This window comes from Ahaetulla prasina, chromosome 2 (genome assembly GCF_028640845.1).
Source record: "Ahaetulla prasina isolate Xishuangbanna chromosome 2, ASM2864084v1, whole genome shotgun sequence".
Classification (NCBI taxonomy): domain Eukaryota; kingdom Metazoa; phylum Chordata; class Lepidosauria; order Squamata; family Colubridae; genus Ahaetulla; species Ahaetulla prasina.
In genome coordinates, this window is record NC_080540.1 from 10,123,017 (window position 1) to 10,144,251 (window position 21,235).

Below are 21,235 nucleotides of genomic sequence, written 5' to 3' on the forward strand. Positions count from 1 at the left end.
ATTTTCCAAAGGACCACAAGGCAAGAGAAGGAACAACGGATGGAAACTAATGAAGGAGAGAAGCAACTTAGGGTCTCCTGCTTGATCAGGGAGTTTGACTCAAGACCACTAAGGTCTCCTCCAGATCTATCCTGATAGATTGATTTATCTTGAAAGCTGCAGCCCTGAATTTGCTGTTGGAGCAGCAGGAACAGATCCTCCCCATATTTTGTGGGGAGGAAGAAGATCCAGTTTGGTGTAGTGGTGAAGGCACCAGGTTAAAGACACAGAAACATTAAGTTCGAGTTGCACCTGAAGGGCAAAACCATCTGTTCAACATTAGCCAGTCCTCTGAAGTCTAGGAAGCAGGAAAGTGCGGCAGAGGGGGGGGTACCATTTCCATAAATCCTTGTCTAGGAAACTGAAAGGCCAGGCATCAAGACTGATCCAAAGGCACAAAAAACGATGCTAAGTAATGTCACATTTCACTATTTGACTTGGCTCAATTGCAAAGGTCAGTTGCTAGGACGAAAACAACCTGCTGCCATGTAATCACTAAAATTATCTTCCAAAGCTTTGGTGGAGCCTGGACAAGCGTGTTTTTCCACCTCCTGTCGCTAGATGGCGGACAGACAACATCTGTGCCGAGAAAGGCATAGATACAGTGGGGCCAACCGTGATTACGCTTAAAAAAGAAATTTTAAACCATTGAGTACTGCATTGCTAGAAAGGATGGGAGGAGAGGAGAAGCACAGAGTAACTTCCTCTTCCGGATGACTTCATGGGAGGAAGGTGGTGTGCAGAGCGGCTTTTCTACTCTTCCCAGGGTTGAAGCAGCAGCTGGCAGGTGAGTTGAGGGCAGCAGGTGGGAGGAGAGTCCGGGAGCAAGTCGGGCTGTTCGGTTCCCTCCACGGCCTGGAAGCAGAGAAGCAACTGGGCTGAAGCAGGTCAGCTGCTGCTGCTGCTGCAGGTTCCTTCCCTCCCCAGATGGAAGCCCACTGGGGCTGCAGGCTGTGAAACTGGTGGCTGCAAGGAACCCAGATATTTATAATTTTTTTGCTTTCACTTCATTACATAAAGTAAGAGGCAGCTGGCACACGACAGATAAGATATAGAAATATAGAAATCATAAAAATTATAAAAATAGTCAAGCATGCCTTCTGTGATTTTGGTCAGGTGCCTAACCCAAAAGCTAGTGGTTTCCTGTGAAGGTTTCCATAGCCTCAGAAGCCTGTTGAGGTCTGAACTTCAGCATTGCCATCTCGACAGATGAGCAATCATCCAATTCATCAAATTCCTGATTAAATTTAGCATAGAATGTTTGACTGTAATCATTTTTAGATATTTTTCAGGCGTGAAAGATACGTATTTTCTCCATATCGTAGGTTTGTATATTTTTATTTTTCTGAGTGTATATATTTGCAAATGCATACTGTCTCTCCAGGACTTCCAGATATACAGTCATGTGATAAAGAAAGTACACTCTCCTTGACTTCTATGATTTTATATATCAGGATATAGTAAAAATCAATTGGTCCTTAGAAGTTCTTAAAAGTTGGTAAGTACAACCACAGATGAACATGAACACATGACATATTACATCAGATCATCATTTATTTTATAAAAAGAAAGCCAAAACAGAGATGTCATGTGTAAAAAAACGTATGATTCAATATTTTGTAGAACCACCTTTAGCAGCAACAACTAGAAGTAATTATTTTCTGTATGACTTTTATCAGTCTCTTTTAGCGTTGGGCAGAAATTTTGGCTCACTCTTTTTTACATGATTACTTCAGTTCATTGAGGTTTCTGGGTGTTTTCTTATACACAACTCGCTTGAAGTCCTGCCAATTGGGTTTTTATTTGATCATATTTATATACCGCCCTATCTCCCGAAGGACTCAGGGCGGTTTACAGGCACTTAAAAAAACACATAAATACAATATAAAAACAATTAAAAAACTTATTCTAAAAGCCCAATAATTAAAAATATAGGAATAAAACCCAATTTAAAACCCATAAATTTAAAATCTAACTCAGTCCTGCGCAATTAAATAAGTATGTTTTAAGCTCGCGGCGGGTTGAGGTCTGGACTTTGCCATTACAACAACTTGATCCTTTTCTTTCTCAGCCATTATGTTGTAGATTTGCTAATGTATTTTGCGACCATTGTCCTTTTGTATAATCCTATATCAGCCAAGCTTTGACTATTGGATAGATGGCCTCACTTTTGACTCTAGGACACTTTGGTATACACAGAGGTTCATGGTCCACTCAAAGAGTGCAAAGTGTCCAGGTCCTGTGGCTGCAAAACAAGCCCAAATCATCACCCCTCCACCACCATGCTTGACGGTTTGTTTGAGATGCTTGTGCTTGTGTTTGCTTTTTGTCAAACATGTCACTGTACATTAAAGCCAGCCATCTCCACTTTGGTCTGGTCTGTACAAAGGACAATGTTCCAGAATTCCTGTGATTTGTTCAGATGCAACTTTGCAAACCTCAGCCGTGCTGCTATGACCTTTTTAGAGACAAGAGGGTTTCTCCTCACAACCCTTCCAAACAAACTATACTTGTTCAGTCTTTTTCTAATTGCACTCTCATGAATCATGAATCTTAACATTTAACATGATATCGGAAGCCTGTAGAGTCTGAGATATAACTCTTATTCATCTGACCTTGGGGTGAATTTTCTTGGATGTCCACTCCTGGGAAGATTGCCAACTGTGTGGAATGTTTTCCACTTGTGAATAATCTTCCTCACAGTAGAATGATAGATTTTAAATTGTTTGGAAGTGGCCGTTTAAACCTTCCCAAATAGGTGGGCAGCAACAATTGCTTCTCTAAGATCATTGATTGTGTCTTTACTCTTTGGCATTGTGTTAACACACACCTCAATGCCAAAGACCAGGAAACTCCTACAACTTCAGCTTTTATAGATATATTTTTTTAGCAATACTTGTCTGCTACTTCACCTCTTTATACTATGGAAGCAGTGAGAAATTTCCTAATGGTAAGAACAATTAACCAGCAGAATGGCTGGCCTTCAGAAGTTGTGGTGCTTCATCACTGGAGGCTTTTCAGAAGTGACGAGGCAGCCACTTGTCTGAAATGGTGTAGGGCAGGGGTAGTCAACCTTTTTATACATACTGCCCACTTTTGTATTACAGAGTACTAACTCTGTTAGTAGTAAAATTTTCTATTTTTTATTTTCTAAAATGTCCACCGGTTTGGGGGGAGATGCGCGAGCTATTCTGGGACAAGGCTCTTTTGTTTGCGGTCGCACTATATCGCCATTTAGTTTCACTTACATAACATGAACTAAACTTATGCGCGGGCGATACAAATAGTATATTTTCAGAAATTTAAATTGTCACGGGGAATTTTATGAAAACCTAATGAAAATGTTTTTAAATAATTCTATGAAATTTTTTTAAAAAGTCAATTAAATTAAAAAGGAAAGTGCTTCAGAATCGGACAAAACCCCTACCGCCCACCATGAAAGTTGGAATGCCCTCTAGTGGGCAGTAGAGACCAGGTTGACTACCACTGGTGTAGGGTCTCCTCCTTAAGCAGGGGCTGGATTAGAAGACCTCCAAGATCCTTTCAAATTCTATTAATTTTTTTTGTTGCAATTATATTTTTATGCCCTGATATGTAAAACCAAAGATATCAAAGAGGGTGTAGTTTTTTTCCACTTGCCTGTATTTGAAAACAACCCTTTGCTCTAAGAATTTGTGATTGGCCCAGTCAACAAGTGAATTTCATCACTGAATGGATATTCAAACTTGGATCTGGGTAGTCTTCCATGTGTCAAATGAATCATGATTAATTTAAGAGCGTATTGGAGTATTGTGGGATTTTTGTTTTTCATTGTAAGATAATTTCTTTTATGTACATTGAGAGCATATGCACCAAGACAAATTCCTTGTGTGTCCAATCACACTTGGCCAATAAAATTCTATTCTATTCTATTCTATTCTTTTTTCTTTTTTTCTTATCTTCTGCAACCATTTTATGCACAATTAAAGATACACTTTTATCTGAATTTTATAGACAAAGAGGAAGGCAATGAAGAGCATTCCGGATAACTGAGAATAACAAGTAACTTTGAATAGTAAAGCAAGTCAGTCCAGAAATCAAAATATTTTCCATTTCCTTCACAGAACCACACAATTCTTCACTTTCCTCAGCAATTGAGAGAGAAACGAGAGAAAATCAGGAAGAGATTTCGAGCTGGGAAAAGTAGAGTGTGAAATTCAAGCACATATTACATGAAAAGTCAAGGGAGATTATTTTTTCATTCAGCCAAAGAGGGAAATATCTGGACATCAGTGGGGAGGAAAAGGTAAATTAGAAACCCATGTAGAGTAGACAGTGTTCTGGGAGGACGAAAACGGCTTGAATAAAGCACAACTAAACAAGGGATCATCCATATTTTTTACCTCCTTAAGAATATGAGTTGTGGAAGAGCTCCATAGGAACAACTTGCAAATCACACTTGATTATGCAGTAGAGGATTCAGAGTGAAGAAAAACCTTACATATAACTTTGGTCAAAACAACTCCATTGTGGATCATGGAAGAACTCACACAGGAGAGAAGCCCTAGAAGTGCACCCAATATGGTAAATGCTTTAGCGAGCATGGCAACGTGGACTCACCACTTACACCAGAGGACTCACACCAGGGAGAAACCGTTTGAATATTCTGATTGTGAGAAATGTTTCAGCGATAATTCCAGCCTGATTAGACACCAGAGGACTCACACAGAAGAGAAACCCTTTGAATATCCTGTTTGTGGGAAAAGTTTCAGTCAGAATTCCCACCTTGTTGCACACCAGGGAACTCACACAGATGAGAAACCATTTGAATGTCCCGATTGTGAGAAAAGTTTCAGTACCAATTCCAGCCTTGTGAAACACCAGAAGACTCACACAGGAGAAAAACCCTTTGAATGTCCTGATTGTGGGAAAAGTTTCAGTCAGAATTCCAGCCTGGTGATACACCAGAGAACTCACACAGGTGAAAAACCCTTTGAATGTTCAGATTGTGAGAAAAGTTTCAGTACCAATTCCAGCCTGGTGAAACACCAGAGGACTCACACAGGAGAGAAACCCTTTGAATGTCCTGATTGTGGGAAAACTTTCAGTCAGAATTCCAGCCTGGTGAAACACCAGAGGACTCACACAGGCGAGAAACCCTTTGAATGTCCTGATTGTGAGAAACATTTCAGTACCAGGTCCAGTGTTGTGATACACCAGAGGACTCACACAGGAGAGAAACCCTTTAAATGTCCTGATTGTGAGAAAAGTTTCAGTACCAGGTCCAGTGTTGTGATACACCAGAGGACTCACACAGGAGAGAAACCCTTTGAATGTCCTGATTGTGAGAAATGTTTCTATACCAATTCCAGCCTGGTGATACACCAGAGGACTCATACAGGAGAGAAACCCTTTGAATGTCCTGATTGTGGGAAAAGTTTCAATAACACGTCCAGCCTTGTGATACACCAGAGGACTCACACAGGAGAGAAACCGTTTGAATGTCCTATTTGTGGGAAACGTTTCAGTAACAATTCCAACCTGGTGATACACAAAAGGACTCACAGAGGAGAAAAGCCATTTGAATGTCCTGTTTGTGGGAAAAGTTTTAGTCAGAATAACTATCTGGTAATACACCAAAGGATTCATACAGGAGAGAAACCCTTTCAGTGTCTTGATTGTGGGAAAAGTTTCGGTAAGCGTTCCCACCTCATTAGCCACCAGAGGATTCACACAGGAGAGAAACCCTTTGAATGTTCTGATTGTGGAAAAAGTTTCTCTCAAAGTTCCCAGCTCATGATACACCAGAGGACTCACACAGGAGAGAAACCCTTTGAATGTCCTGATTGTGGGAAAAAATTCAGTCACAATTCTAGTCTGGTCACACACCGGAGGACTCACACAGGAGAGAAACCGTATGAGTGTCCTGACTGTGGGAAAGATCTTAGTACCAGGTGTAACCTTATAAATCATGTCCGTATACACACAGGGGAGAAACCATTTAAGTGTCCCAGGTGTGGACGATCCTTCAGGCAACATTCCAGCCTTATTGCACACAGGAAAATCCACATGAGACCCAAAGTGATGAGTGTAGAGAAGGCTTGAATTTCATTTCTAATGTCCTATTGTAAGTTCAGCTGAGAAACTGACTATTTAATCTGACTACAAAGAATTTGTATTTGCCTGATTTTTTGTAGGCAAATATGTAATGATATTAGGTGGGAAGGAAAAAAGAAAAAAATTGCAACATATTTGTTTGATAATGGCTATCTGGACATCAGCAGAAGTTGCTGGATATTTATTTTTGCAGAAATCGTGCAATTATGTGCAATTGTGCAAAAATATGGCTCCTCATATAAGGAGAAAATGAGAAGCGAAGTAGAGGAGTTTCAAAGTTCATTTTGTGTCAAGAATGAGGCACGCAAGTGGAAGATACCATGTGAATAGCAAATATATTGGGGAAATTTTGGGCAGTGACAAAACTAGCGTAAAATTTCAGATGTAAAGGCTGTTGTGCCTTGCAAGTGACCTTTATGGAGAAAAGGTGTAGGGATATTAAATTGAGAAAAGGGATTGTGGTTTTGAGCACAGGATCTCCAGCTTTATTCGCAAATCCTGCTGTGAACTTCTCTCCGTGTATACTTCGTGTTACAGTTGAAGATTGATTGATTGAGTGCCTGGCTTTGCTTAGCATGTGTATGTATATATATAACTTGTAGATAAACCACTGTTTGAAAAACCTCTGTGTACTGTATTTTGCTCCTGGGTTGTCTCAAAATAGTAGTCACGCTGTGCACACTCTTAACAATGTAACTCAGTGGTCTGTATGGATAATCACTGTGGACTTTCCTTGACTGAGTGGAGGACACAACGTGTATCTCCTGATCCCAGCCCAGCACTATATTCTTATCGTATGCTCAGACTGAGGAAAATGGCCTTGGAAGATATGCAGACTCCATCGCTAAAGAGTTGGGGGGGGAGGGGAGAAACATCTCCCAAGTCCGCAGCATGTGGATCCTATTCAGAGGAGTCTCAGACAAATCTTGCTAATTCACAGGAGTATAAGAAGCGGGTATAAAGAAGATACTTTACCCAAAAAGAAAACATGACACAACTTATCAAAAACAGAATCATAAATGCCAGATTAGGAATGCAAATCAGAATATTCAAAAATAATATAAGAGAACACCTGTCAGCTCTAGACCAATTCAAATCACTGGGTTGGGACGGACTGCATCCCAGAGTTCCGAAGGTGATTTCAGAACCATTGAAACATATGTTTCAAAGACCTTGGAATATGGGGGGACTAGAGATAGTCCTCGATTTACAACATTTCATTTAGTGACTGAAGTTACAATGACACTGAAAAAAGTGACTTATAAAGTAACAACCATTGTAGCACCTCCATGGTCATATAATTTACATTTGGATGCTCAACAAACTCAGATTTATGATGGGTGCAGTGTCCCAGAGTCATGTGATCTCCTTTTGTGACCTGCTAACAACCAAACTCAATGGGGAAACCAGATTCACTTAACAAACGTGTATAAACGCGTTACTAATCTAACAACGGCAATGATTCACTTAACAAATGTAGCAAGAAAAGTCGTAAAATGGGGCAAAACCCACTTAACAAGTTTCACACTTAACCACATAACTTTTGGACTCAATTGTGGTTGTAATTTCAAGACTATCTGTAACAGGATTGGAAAAGTTCTAATGGGGTTCCCATCTTCAAAAGAGGGGTGGGGGGAAATCCAGGAAATTACAGGCAAGATTAGCTTGACATTAATACCTGGTAATAACCCTGTTGACTCATTGCTACCATTGCATCACCATTACAACATTACAGTATTACTACATTACAGCAGCTGGTCAGCTATTAAATCATTATTACCCTGACAGTTCAGGACTTTATATAGCTGAAGACTGGAAAAGAGCTGATGTTGTTCCCATCATCAAAACGGTTAAAAATATATATATATAAAAGACTTCCGGTTTGGCACCGTAGGTGATGGCGGTGATCTTTATGATCACCAACCTCTGGATTATGTGGAATCGCTAGGACAGCTTAAATCTGCTGTCCAGCGGTTCGGAAAACCCCCTCTTCGGGAGAAGGAGAAGGTGGTGAGCTGAGGGCAGAGGTTGAATTTCCCTAAAGCCCCTGAGAAAAAAGGGGTTTGAAGGGTTAAGTTCCCTCCAGTAACCCGAAGTGCTCCAGATCCGAGGATTCTTCTGCTTTGGTGGAACCAATCACCACGACCAAACGCCGAGATTTATTTTGGACAATAAAGGATTATACCGGACAGAACGAAAGTGGGAGAACTTTATGCAAGTAGCTAAGCCGATTCCCCGTTACTTTGTAACAAGCTTGAAAACAGCAAGAAAATGGAGGCGAATTGTTAACAAGTTAACGAGTGGAAAGCGAAAGCGATACTTTCAGCGTTTGCCGTCTGCAGTTGGTAATTTGCATGTTACTTGCTGCTTTAACTCTTTAACTCTTTGCTGCCTGCTGATAGAATCTAGGGAGATTTTTAAATATTGCTTTAAAAGACTGTGTTTCTTAGAAGTTAAGAAGATTTAAAGTGAATATTAAGTTGGAAATAAATAAATAAATAATTTTATAGAAGATGGCAGCCAAACAATTAAAGTCTACTGTAACAAAGAGCTCTGGAACTTTATCAGCTGGTGCCTCTCCAGCTCATACAGCAGAGACTAGAACATTGAATTTAGAGGCGTTACAAGAGAACTTAAAAGGCTTTATAGAAGAAAAATTTAAAGTAATAACTGATGAGATGTCTGAAATGAAAGAGCAGATATCAGAAATTCAAGTGGGAAATGAAGTTAAAGAAGGATTTGTAATGGCAGTACAAAGTTTGGCAACAAATGTGATTTTATTAGAAGAGGAGGTTGCAGAAATTAAGCAACATAATTTAAAATTAGAAAATAAAATGGATGAATTTCAAAGTAAAATGGAAAAAACAGAGGATGAAATAGTTTTGATACAATATAGAAATATGGAATTTGCTCTTAGAAAAGAAGAGTTAGAAAGAACTACAGGTTTTGAAATCGTTAAAAAGGTTAAATATTTAGGAATATATATTACAGCTTCAAACGTCAAATTATATAAAAATAATTATGAGGTATTGTGGCAGAAGGTATGGAAAGAAATGGAGAGTTGGAAGAAGTTACAACTATCCTTGTTGGGAAGAATAGCGGCTATAAAAATGAATGTTTTGCCCAGGTTTCTATTTTTATTTCAAATGATACCGGTGCTTAAGAATGATATCAAATTACAGGAATGGCAAAAGGGGGTTAATAACTTTGTATGGATGGGCAAAAAACCAAGAATAAAATTAAAAATAATGCAGGATACAAGGAAAGGGGGTCTTAAAATGCCTAACTTGAAATTGTATTATGAAGCAGTTGTTTTATCATTAATTACTGATTGGATTAATTTAACTGAGGAAAGAGTTTTGAATATAGAAGGGTATGGTTTGTTATATGGGTGGCACGCCTATATATTATATGATAAGAAAGTAGATAAAATATTTAAAAATAATATAATTAGAAATGCATTATTGAGGGTTTGGAGGAAATATCAATATAAATTAGATGGAAAGATTCCAATATGGGCAATCCCGAGACACATGATAGAAAATATAAATATATATCAAAAGATGGAGGTAGTTACCTATAAAGAACTTCTTTGTATGGAAAAGGGGGAATTACAATTAAAATCCAGAGAAAAGATGGGGGAAGAAGGGAAAAATTATACATGGTTCCAATATGGACAATTAGATCCAAAAATAGGTGTTAAGCAAACTGAGGATAATTTGTTAAAACAAATGAGAGATCAAGGCCAACAGCATATTAAGAGGTTGTATAATGTATTAGTAGAAATAGACTCAGAGTCCGAACTAGTTAAGGATTGTATGATTAAGTGGGCACAAAATTTTCAGCAACCAATAATGTTGGAAACTTGGGAAAGAATTTGGGTGAGGAATGTTAAATTTACACAAGCGCAAAATATGAGAGAAAATTTTTATAAGATGTTTTATAGATGGCATTTAGACCCCAAAAAGTTGTCATGTATGTATCCTAATGTACAGGCTAAATGTTGGAGATGCGATTGTGAAGATGCCACTTATTACCATATATGGTGGACTTGTAAAAAAGTTAAAGCATTTTGGATTAAAGTATGGTGGATCATGCAGAATATTTTGAAAAAGATTAAGTTTACTCCGCAGTTCTTTCTACTAGGAATAATTATGGATTGTATAGCTATAGAGACTAAATTGATTTTGAACTTAATAACAGCCATAAGACTTTTGATTGCTCAGTATTGGAAGAAAGAAGAATTACCTACAATTGAAGAATGGACACTCAAAGTATCAAATCTGGCAGAGATGGCAAAATCTCCGCTTACTTGAAAGACTATACACTAGAAAATATATTTTAGAATGGAAAATGTGGATTGATTATATTCAAAATAAGTATCAGATAAAAAAATATCGAATAGCATATGAGTAAATTTAGGAAATATTTTGTATTAGATATATTTTTGAAGGAGAGGGGAATTGAGAGTGTGACTAAGTGTGGTGTGACTAGAGATTATAATTTAGGAATTATTTTAGATTATGATTGTTAGTTTTGATACCCTGCATTTTGTTCTGGGAAGTCGGGTGGGGGTAAGGGGAGGGAATGGGGGGTTTGGTAGAGATGGAGTGATGGTTAATGTACAGGGATTATTGAAGATGTATAAATATAATTAATGCAGGGTTGGGTCTGCCCAGTTACCATTTTAGAACGGTGGGGAGGGAGAAATAGGGGCCGGTGAATAGCGCAGGCTGGTAATGCCTGTTATTAAGAACACAAAGCCTGTTATTAAGAACACAAAGCCTGCAATTACTGCAGGTTCGAGCCCGGCCCAAGGTTGACTCAGCCTTCCATCCTTTATAAGGTAGGTAAAATGAGGACCCAGATTGTTGGGGGGGCAATAAGTTGACTTTGTAAAAAAAAAATATACAAATAGAATGAGACTATTGCCTTATACACTGTAAGCCGCCCTGAGTCTTCGGAGAAGGGCGGGGTATAAATGTAAACAAAAACAAAAAAAAAAAGAGAGAGTAGGAGGTAGGAAAGAGGAGAAGAGGAAGGAAGAGGGGTAGAAGAGGGAGAAGGAAGGTGTAGGGTGGAGGGAGGAGAGGATGTAGATAAGAGAAGGAGAGGAAGGTCTGGAAAGTAGAAGAAGGTAGAAGAGGGAAGAGTGTTAAAAAGGGGGGTGGTGACTGGGCAAGCCCGACTAATTGTATATAACTGTACATTGGATGAATTATTTGATATGATTGTAAAAATAAAACTTTTTATAAAAAAAAAAAAAACGGTTAAAATATATATATATATATATATTTGCAGATCCCTCGCATCCTGGACATAAACTGTTTCAACTCCTACCCTCAAAACGACGCTATAGAGCACTGCACACCAGAACAACTAGACACAAGAACAGTTTTTTCCTGAAGGCCATCACTCTGCTAACCAAATAATTCCCTCAATACTGTTAAACTATTTACTGAATCTGCACTACTATTAATCGTTTCATAGTTCCCATCACCAATCTCTTTCCACTTATGACTGTATGACTATAACTTGTTGCTGGCAATCCTTATGATTTATATTGATATATTGATCATCAATTGTGTTGTAAATGTTGTACCTTGATGAACGTATCTTTTCTTTTATGTACACTGAGAGCATATGCACCAAGACAAATTCCTTGTGTGTCCAATCACACTTGGCCAATAAAATTCTATTCTATAAAATTCTATTCTATTCTATACAGGAATTTACAGACAAATCCGCCTGACATTAATACCTGGTAACATCTTGGAAAACATATCCAGGCAACAAATCTGTGAACACCTAGAATGAAGCAAAATTATAACTAGTAGCCAACATGGGTTGATCAAAAAGAGATCATGCCAAACAAACCTTATTTCATTCTTTGACAAAATGACTAAATTAGTGGACCAGCAAAATGTGGGCATGGTATACTTATATTTCAGTAAAGCATTTGATAAAGTACTGTAGATCACAATCTACTTCTGGGAAATCTAGAAAAATGTGAAATAGACAGTACCACCACAAGCTGGATTCCTAACTGGCTGACAAATTGTACTCAATGGAGCTACACCCACATGGAGGGAAATAAGCAATGGGTATCCCCAGATTGAATTTTAGACCCAGCACTGATCAAAAAGTACTGCATCCAGTTTTGGTCACTACACTATAGACTCTAGAAAAAGTGTAGATGAGGGCAACCAGGATGATTAGGGGACTAGAGACTAAAACAACATACGGTTACATGAACTGGGTATCGCTAGTCTAGTGAAGAGAAGGACCAGGGGAGACATGATAGCCGTCTTCCAATACTTGAGGGGCTGCCACAGAAGAGGGGGTCAAGCTGTTTTCCAAAGCACCTGAAGGCCAGACAAGGAATAATGGATGGAAACTGACCAAGGAGAGATTCAATCTAGAAATGAGGAGGAACTTTCTGACAGTGAGGACAATCAACCAATGGAACAGTTTGCCTTCAGAAGTTGTGGGAGCTTCATCACTTGAGACTTTCAAGAAAAGATTGGACTGCCATTTGTCAGAAATGGGGTGGGGTCTCCTGCTTGAGCAGCAGGTTGGACTAGATGACCTATTAGGTCCCTTCTAACTCTGTTAATCTGTTAAAATCTTCATAAACAATCTAGACGAGGGGATAGAAGGGGAAACTCATCAAATTTGCAGACAACACTAAGCTGGCAAGAATTGCCAAAACCCCAGAAGATAAACTCAAGATCCAGAAAAGACTTGACAGACTTGAACCGTGGCCCCTATCTAACAAAATATTACACATATAAAAGTAAAGTTTTACACTTAAACCAGAAAAACCAACTGCATAGATATAAACTAGGTGAATTAAGCCAGTATAAGCTGGTTTAATGCCCATAACTGTGAGAGGGATCTTGGAGTCCCAGTGGACACTCACTTAAATGTGATCCAACAGTGAGTGACAGCAGCCAAAATAACCAATACAATCCTGGGCTGCATTAATACTTGGCTGAGTTGCAAAGGTCAGTTGCTAGGAGTCGAGAAGGACCTGCTGCCATGTAATTACTGAAAATATCTTCCAAACGTCTTTGTGGAGCCTGGACAATTGTGTTTTTCTATCTTCTGTCGCTAGATGGCAGTCAGGCAATATCTTTGCCTAGAAAGCCACCCACACTTTAGTGCCATCCGCTTGTGAGCTTAAAAAAGGAGTTTTTAAACCATTGAGTACTGCATTGCTGGAAAGGATGGGAGGAGAGGAGAAGCACAGAGGAACTTCCTCTTCCGGATGACTTCATGGGAGGAAGGTGGAGTGCAGAGCGGCTTTTGTGCTCTTGCGAGGGTCGAAGCAGCAGCTGGCAGGTGAGTTGAGGGCAGCAGGTTGAGAACCGCTGCTCTATTTGTTCTAATAGTTTAGAAGCCGATGTAAGTGGTTCTTCCAAAATAAGTACTAAATCATCAGCAAAAGCTTGCAGTTTGTAGTCTACTTTTTAAAATTTTCATTCCTTTTATATTATCATTTCGACTGTTCCTGTTCAAGACTTCTAATGTCAAAATAAATAGCACAAATCGTTGCAAATCATTTTCTTTTAATATTAATGTATTCAAAATCCATCTTGTTCTTTTCTTCTGTCCTTTCCATATTATCATCATTAGATTATGGTCTGCCCATATATTTGAACCAATATTCACTTCCTGTATATTCTCTGTCAAGTCTGCCAACATCCATATCATATCTATTCTCGACCATGATAAGTGTCTGTTTGAATAGAAAGTAAATTGTTTTTCTTTTAAATGCTTTTGTCTCCAAATATCTTGAATACTCAACTCTTCTGTCATTGTACGAAAAGATTTTGGCATCGTTTTCCTTGCTTTTTTATTTATCTTTATTGTTTTATAATCCAATTCCGCATCGGTTACGACATTAAAATCTCCCATTATGCAAATATGTTCGTAATCCAGTTCTAATGTTTTTCTGTGTAGTCTCTTATAAAAATCTTCTTGTTTTTTGTTTTGGGCATATAGCTCTATCAAAAGTATTTGAAATGTATTTTTATTTCCAACAAGAAGACTCTACTTTCTCCATCTTCAAAGAAAAATTTTGGTTCTAATTTTTCCTTAATATACATGGCTATTCTTCTTTTACGTTGATGTATTAATGATGTAAATAAAGTTCCTAATTTTGAGTATGCTAATAATTTATTTTCTATCCATCATCTCTTGTCTGTTTTAATGCTTCAATTTTTATTCGCTTTTTGGGTTGCCTCCCATACTTCTCTCTTGGATCTTTATCCTCTATCGACCTCTACATCTTTACTATTCAGTCTATATATTTCTCCCATCTTAAACTACCAGGCCTCTAGAATGTCTGCCCAAACTCCTAACTCTCTTGTCTCCCTTTCAAAAGTATCATCCTGTTTGTCCCAATCCATTTTGAAATCTCTTAAAATATTTTTTCCTTGCTTTATTTCATCAGTTAGTTTTATCTTTACTGTCTTCTCCTTCTTATCTTCTTGCTTTATTTGTTGATTTGTCTGTTCTGTCTTTTCCTCCATTCTTTCTGTTATTGCCTCCTTTCCTGGACATAGTGATCAACAAGTGTCCCTTGTTAAATGTTTTCTGTTTTCCTATCTGTGCTATGCATTAGGTTCTTTATCTCTCTAGAGTTCTTTGTGATAATGTCCTTAATGTTTTGAAACATCAACACCATTTGTTCCAAAAATCCACTCATTTCCCCCTGATAGAGCAACTCATCTTGTTTTAGTAAGTCCCATTCTTGCTCAGTAGTCCAAAAACCATATATTCAGGCCTAATATTATTCCCCAGAGAATACAGCAGTTCTTTATATTCCACAGTTAATTAATCAGTTCCATTTAAGTAGTCCAGAAAGCTTTCTAGATGTCTTCTTAAATCCACTTTATAAATTTAGTCATATGTCTTTAACATTCAAAGATCGCTTTAATTAGATCTCTTCCTTGGTCTTGCAGTTGAGCCTCCAATGATCATAGAGTAGATAAATATAAAACAATAATTATCAGGTCTTCAGATAGATGTTGTTTATTTCTCTTATCAGAAATTTTCCCAGGCTTGTAGGGATACTTTATATTTCCAATTCAACAGTATGTGGCGCCCGCAGCATAGGTTTCGACGGCTCAATTCTAACTGGTACTTAATCCAATTTTAATTTGACTTATAGAAACAAAGTCAGTTATTTAAGTAAAAAGTTCCAGCATTTTAAAATGCTTTTCCAAAACAGCACCTACCCAGCTTAGAAGTCCAATTTTCTATATTTTATTTTATTTTAAAAATGTTTGTTCTCCCCTTGGTTTCTTTCTTTCAGGTCTGAAATTTTTCTCTGAATAATTGTTTGCCACTTTTACAAATAGTTCTAAGAGTCTCTTTTCTGGATATATTTTCCTTTTAGGGTTAAATTTTAGGTAGCAAAAGAATCATCTCACCCAGTTCCAGTCACTATTCATTTACGCCGCTCCTCTAGTTCCTTTGTTGCCTCGGCTGTCCCAGCTTCATGGCAGCCAATGATGTCGAGTGTGAAAGAGCCCTGGATCAGGCAGGAGAGTTGCACCTCCCCCGTGACCTGCAGGGCACCCTTCTTTCCTTCACCACCCCTACAGGATGGCTTTAGCTCCTTTTGGAGCCCTCCAAGGGGGAAAACTGTAGAAAGAAATGGGAGAGCAGAGATGCAAACCTTGCATTCGATCTTGCTGCGATGTCAGACGGAAGTCCCGGGGCGAATTTTCTTGGATATCTATTCCTAGGAAGATTGGCAACTGTCCTGAATGTTTCCTACTTGTGAATAATCTTCCTCACTGTAGAACGATGGATTTTAAATTGTTTGGAAATGGCCGTTTAAACCTTCTGAAATTGATCAACAGCAACAATTGCTTCTCTAAGATTATTGCTGATGTCTGTACTCTTTGGCATTGTGTTAACACACACCTCGATGCCGGACACCAGGAAACTTCTACGACTTCGGCTTTTATAGATGTAGTCATACTTCCTGATGATCAATTGATCGAGGGCACGTTATTAGCAGTACTTGGCTGCTACTTGGCCTCTTTATATTATGGAAGCAGTGAGAAATTTCCTAATGGTGAGAACAGCAGAACAGCTTCCCTTCAGAAGTTGTGGTACTCCATCACTGGAGGCTTTTCATAAGAGATGAGGCAGCCACTTGTCTCAAATGGCATGGGGTCTCCTGCTTGAGCAGGGGCTGGATTAGAAGACCTGCAAGGTCCCTTCCAATTCTGTTATTCTCCTGTTCTGTTGCGATTATATTTATGATACCCTGATAAGTAAAACCATAGAAATGTAAGAAGGTGTACTTTCTTTTTCACTTTACTATATTTGAAAAAACCCTTTGCTCTGCTAAGAATATGTGATTTACCTAGTCAACAAGTGAATTTCATCATTTTTCATTGTAATGTTTTTCTTTTTTTCTCATCTTCTGCAACCTTTAAAGATATCCTTTTATTTGAATCTTATAGACAAAGAGGATGGCAATAAGAGCACTCTGGACAACTGAGGATAACCAGCAACATTGAATAGCAAAGCAAGTCAGCCCCGAAATCAAAATATTTCTATTTCCTTCAAAGAGCCATACAATTCTTCACTTTCCTCAGCAAGTGAGAGAAAAACTAGAGAAAATCAAGAAGAGATTTATAGCTCAGAAAGGTAGAGGGTGAACTTCAAGCATGCATTACATCAAAAGTCAAGGGAGATTATTTTTCCATTCAGCAAAAGGGGAATAGCTGGAAGTCAATGGGAAGGAAAAGGTCAATTGGATAACCACGTATGACAGACAGTGTTGCAGGCCTCACTCTGGGAGGAAGAAAATCACCAGTAAATCAAAGCATCAGTAAACAAGGGATCGTCCATATTTTTGACCTCCTCAAGAACATTAGTTGTGGAAAAGCTCCAAAGACGTTCCTGTTGTGGGAAAGATACAACTTACAAATCACAGCTGATTATGCCTGAGAGGATCCAGACTGGAGAAAAACCATACAAATATTCTGAATGTGGCAAAACCTTTGATCAGAACAACTCCGTTTTCTTGCATAGAAGGACCCACACAGGAGAAAAGCCCTGCAAGTGCTCTCAATGCAGTAAATAGCGAGCATGGCAATGTGGACTCACACTAAGGAGAAACAGTTTGAATGTCCTGATTTTGGGAAATGTTTCACTCAGAATTCCAGCCTGGTGAAACACCAGAGGATTCACACAGGAGAGAAACCCTTTGAATGTCCTGATTGTGAGAAAAGTTTCTGTACTAATTCTAGCCTGGTAAAACATCAGAGGATTCACACAAGAGAGAAACCCTTTGAATGTCTTGTTTGTGGGAAAAGTTTCAGTAAAAATTCCAGCCTGGTGATACACCAGAGAACTCACACAGGAGAGAAACCCTTTGAATGTCCTGACTATGAGAAAAGTTTCAGTACCAGGTCCAGCCTTGTGATACACCAGAGGATTCACACGGGAGAGAAACCGTTTGAATGTCCTATTTGTGGGAAAAGTTTCAGTCAGATTTCCCACCTCATGGAACACCAGAGGACTCACACAAGAGAAAAACCCTTTATATGTCCTGACTGTGGTAAAAAGTTCAGTCACAATTCCAGCCTGGTTCAACACCAGAGGATTCACACAGGAGAGAAACCGTTTAAATGTCCTATTTGTGGGAAAAGTTTCAGTCAGAATTCCCACCTCATGGAACACCAGAGGACTCACACAAGAGAAAAACCCTTTATATGTCCTGACTGTGGTAAAAGGTTCAGTCACAATTCCAGCCTGGTTCAACACCAGAGGACTCACACAGGAGAGAAACCGTTTGAATGTCCTATTTGTGGGAAAAGTTTCAGTCAGAATTCCCACCTCATGGAACACCAGAGGACTCACACAAGAGAAAAACCCTTTATATGTCCTGACTGTGGTAAAAGGTTCAGTCACAATTCCAGCCTGGTTCAACACCAGAGGATTCACACAGGAGAAAAACCGTTTAAATGTCCTGACTGTGGGAAAGGTTTTACTCAGAATTCCACCCTGGTTCAACACCAGAGGATTCACACAAGGGAGAAACCGTTTGAATGTCCTATTTGTGGGAAATGTTTCACTCGGAGTTCCCAGCTCGTGATACACCAGAGGACTCACACAGGAGAGAAACCCTTTAAATGTCCTGACTGTGGGAAAAGTTTCAGTCAGAATTCCACCCTGGTTCAACACCAGAGCACTCATACAGGAGAGAAACGGTATGAGTGTCCTGTTTGTGGAAAAAGTTTCAGTTGGAATTCCAACCTAGTGATACACCAGAGAACTCAACACAGGAGAGAAACCATAGAAGTGTCCAGACTGTGAGAAAGATTTCAGTATTAGGACTAGCCTTCTAAATCATGTCCTTATACACACAGGGGAGAAACTATTTGAGTGCCCTATGGACGACGCTTCAGGAAACCTTCCACCCTTATTCCACACAAGAAAATCCACATGAGGCCCCAAGCAATGAGTGTAGAGAAGGCTTGAATTTCATTTCTATTGGTGCCCCCAACCGTGTATTAATCAGGTTCAACTGTGCTTAACCCAGCACATTTTTTTTAACAATAGCTATTGAATGTTCTGACTCTTCAGTTGTATTTATTTATTTATAAAATATATTGGCCACCAAGTTTACCATGACACAACTGTGGGCAGCTTAGAGACATAAAATAATACATACGTATTAAAGGCTAAATAAATTGTAGGAAGAAAAACCCGGTCTGGTTTTAAGCCAGGAGAAAGGAGATGGAAATAAAAAGGAGGCTGATTGGAAAGAAGGATTCTGTTTATAGATGAGCAGAACCAACAGCAGCATGTTGTTCTGGGACAGCTGGCAAAATGGGGTTGGGATAGATGGGCTTTTATACATTCTTTGGGGTTTTCTGTTTGAAATGCTCCATGTAAGGCTTTAGTGTCTATGGAGATTCTCAGTCATCCAGGTCACCAAAGGTGCTTTTTCAAGAGGGGACTGGACTTTCTCATTCTTTGAAGACATTTTGCTTCTTATCCAAGAAGCTTCTTCAGCCCTGAAGAAGATCTGAAGAAGCTTCTTGGATGAGAAGGGAAACATCTTCAAACAAAAAACAGAAAGTCCAGTTGCCTCTTTAAAAAGCACCTTTGGGTTGTGCTTTAGGCAGAAAGCGATCTCAGAGATTTTGACTTGTCCCGTCCTCTCAAGCCGAGAATAGGTGGAATCTGCTTCAAAAAAACCTTGCCAGGATAACTCCCCAAAACCTACTTTTGAAACTAAGCAAACCTTAAAGAGGGAACCTTGTCCTACTTAGCTTCTCAAGATTAGGGAGGTGCTGTGCCATAATTGTTTATTATGTTCTTGTTTGTGTGCACAGCCGCTAAATGATTTGCAGCTTCATCCAATCAATAGAATAATGAAACACAGAAGGATAACTGGAAACATCCCTTCTTCTTGCTTCCAAAGCACATCTACATAGGAGAGATTCTTTTTATCTGCATCCTTGGAGAGCCTAAATCTCACTAGAGGGAAGAATTGCTCTGAGCAGCCTTCCCAATCTCCACAGGAGTTAGATTTATTATTCCCAAACAGTTTGGGCAAAAGACTCAGAGGCCAATACTTTGCAGAAAGCTGATGTATAGGTACCTGCACTTTCTTAGGGGTGACTCAGTGGAGATCCAAACCTCTCTACATCCCAAAACTCGATGACTGATTTCCGTTGGCTCCCAAGGATTTAGGAGCTGGGAGGATCAGTTGCTCATATGCCTGCAGAGGAACAAGATTTTCTCAATGCACAGGGTGCAAGCAGTAACCAGATCCTCATGCTTAATTCCCACTTAAGGATTCTTTGAGCCAGGTGGGATCCCAGGGAATGAGACTGGAAAACAGGCCATGGTTTTCATTGCTTGCTGCCCATGGATCTCATAGGAGATGCAGAACAGTTTGTAGGGACCCACCAAGCTCCTTGGAGGGGAGTCAAAAGTCCACTTTCTCCTCCTGCTGCTGTATGTTCCCTGAGGAAGGTCTGTGACTTCTCTGGGGGAAACACTGTTGATGGTGGGAGCCTCCCAGAACAACAAGCAAGTTAGAAGGACAGCAATTCTGCAGCAGAAAAAATGAACCCAAGTCTCTTTGGGGTGGCACTCAATGCCTGGTGGTTTAAACCAGGGGTCTCCAATCTTGGCAAGTTTAAGACTTGAGGACTTCAACTCCCAGAGGTTTCCAAGGTTGAAGACTCCTGGTTTAAAGGATTCGTTATTAGAGATTTCTTGACAGCAATTCACAAACTGTTTTTTCCTTCTTCAGGGTGTTTCCTCTCTCTCACACACACATACACACAACAACAAAACAGTACACACAGTTCTGTGGACATTGCTAACATCTCAGCGAGAGCTAATCCCTGGCAGTCAATAGGGAGGAAGAGAGATAAAAGGAAGAAGCATAAAGAAAGGAAATGTTGTGGCCCAAACCTGCCTCATCTAAAGCAACCAATCACTTGCAAGATTCAACATATATTAAGAATAGAAACAATCACTATGCACACTGCATTCCAGGAAAACATTGGCAGATTTCTGAGTAGCCCTGGCCTAAAGCAGAACTACAGCTTATATACCATTGGCCCACTACATTACAAAGATATAGAAACAGGCAAGCACCTTATAGAGTACTGTAGAGTGGATGGTCACTAAGATGGCCGCTGTCAGGCTGCCTCTGATTATATCTAGGAAAGAATACACCTTGACTTCATTTGCAAATAAAGAAAAGTACTTTTACTAGATACATCTGGACTGCAGCAGTATAAAGTTGGATCTGAGACAAAATATGGCTAACATTCCATATCCCCCCATTTGTCCCTCCTCTCCTCAGGAGGTCAGGCTGGTCTGGTCCAATGCCAGCTCCTTCTCAGCCCCCATGGTAATCTTCTTCCGCCGGTCTCTAGCTGTTAATCATCTCAGGAATGCAGTCTCTGTTGAAAAAGCCCACGCTCTAACATTCAACCGTTAATCACCCCTCCCCTTCTGTTATGTCAGACGACACTCTTAAAGGGCCCTCTTCCCTTACCCTGTATAGGGCAGTGATACATCTTACATCCTTAAACTATTT

General features: G+C 39.4%; 1 protein-coding gene across 1 annotated transcript; it reads left to right on the forward strand.

Moving 5' to 3' along the window:
• The first annotated feature begins 1,551 nt into the window (after nt 1-1,551).
• LOC131193529 (zinc finger protein 850-like) lies at nt 1,552-18,795 on the forward strand. Its single transcript, XM_058173785.1, has 2 exons — nt 1,552-5,972; nt 17,397-18,795. Exons 1-2 carry the CDS (start codon nt 4,555-4,557, stop codon nt 18,481-18,483), a joined length of 2,505 nt encoding a protein of 834 aa, XP_058029768.1. The 5' UTR covers nt 1,552-4,554; the 3' UTR covers nt 18,484-18,795.
• The last annotated feature ends 2,440 nt before the right edge of the window (nt 18,796-21,235 follow it).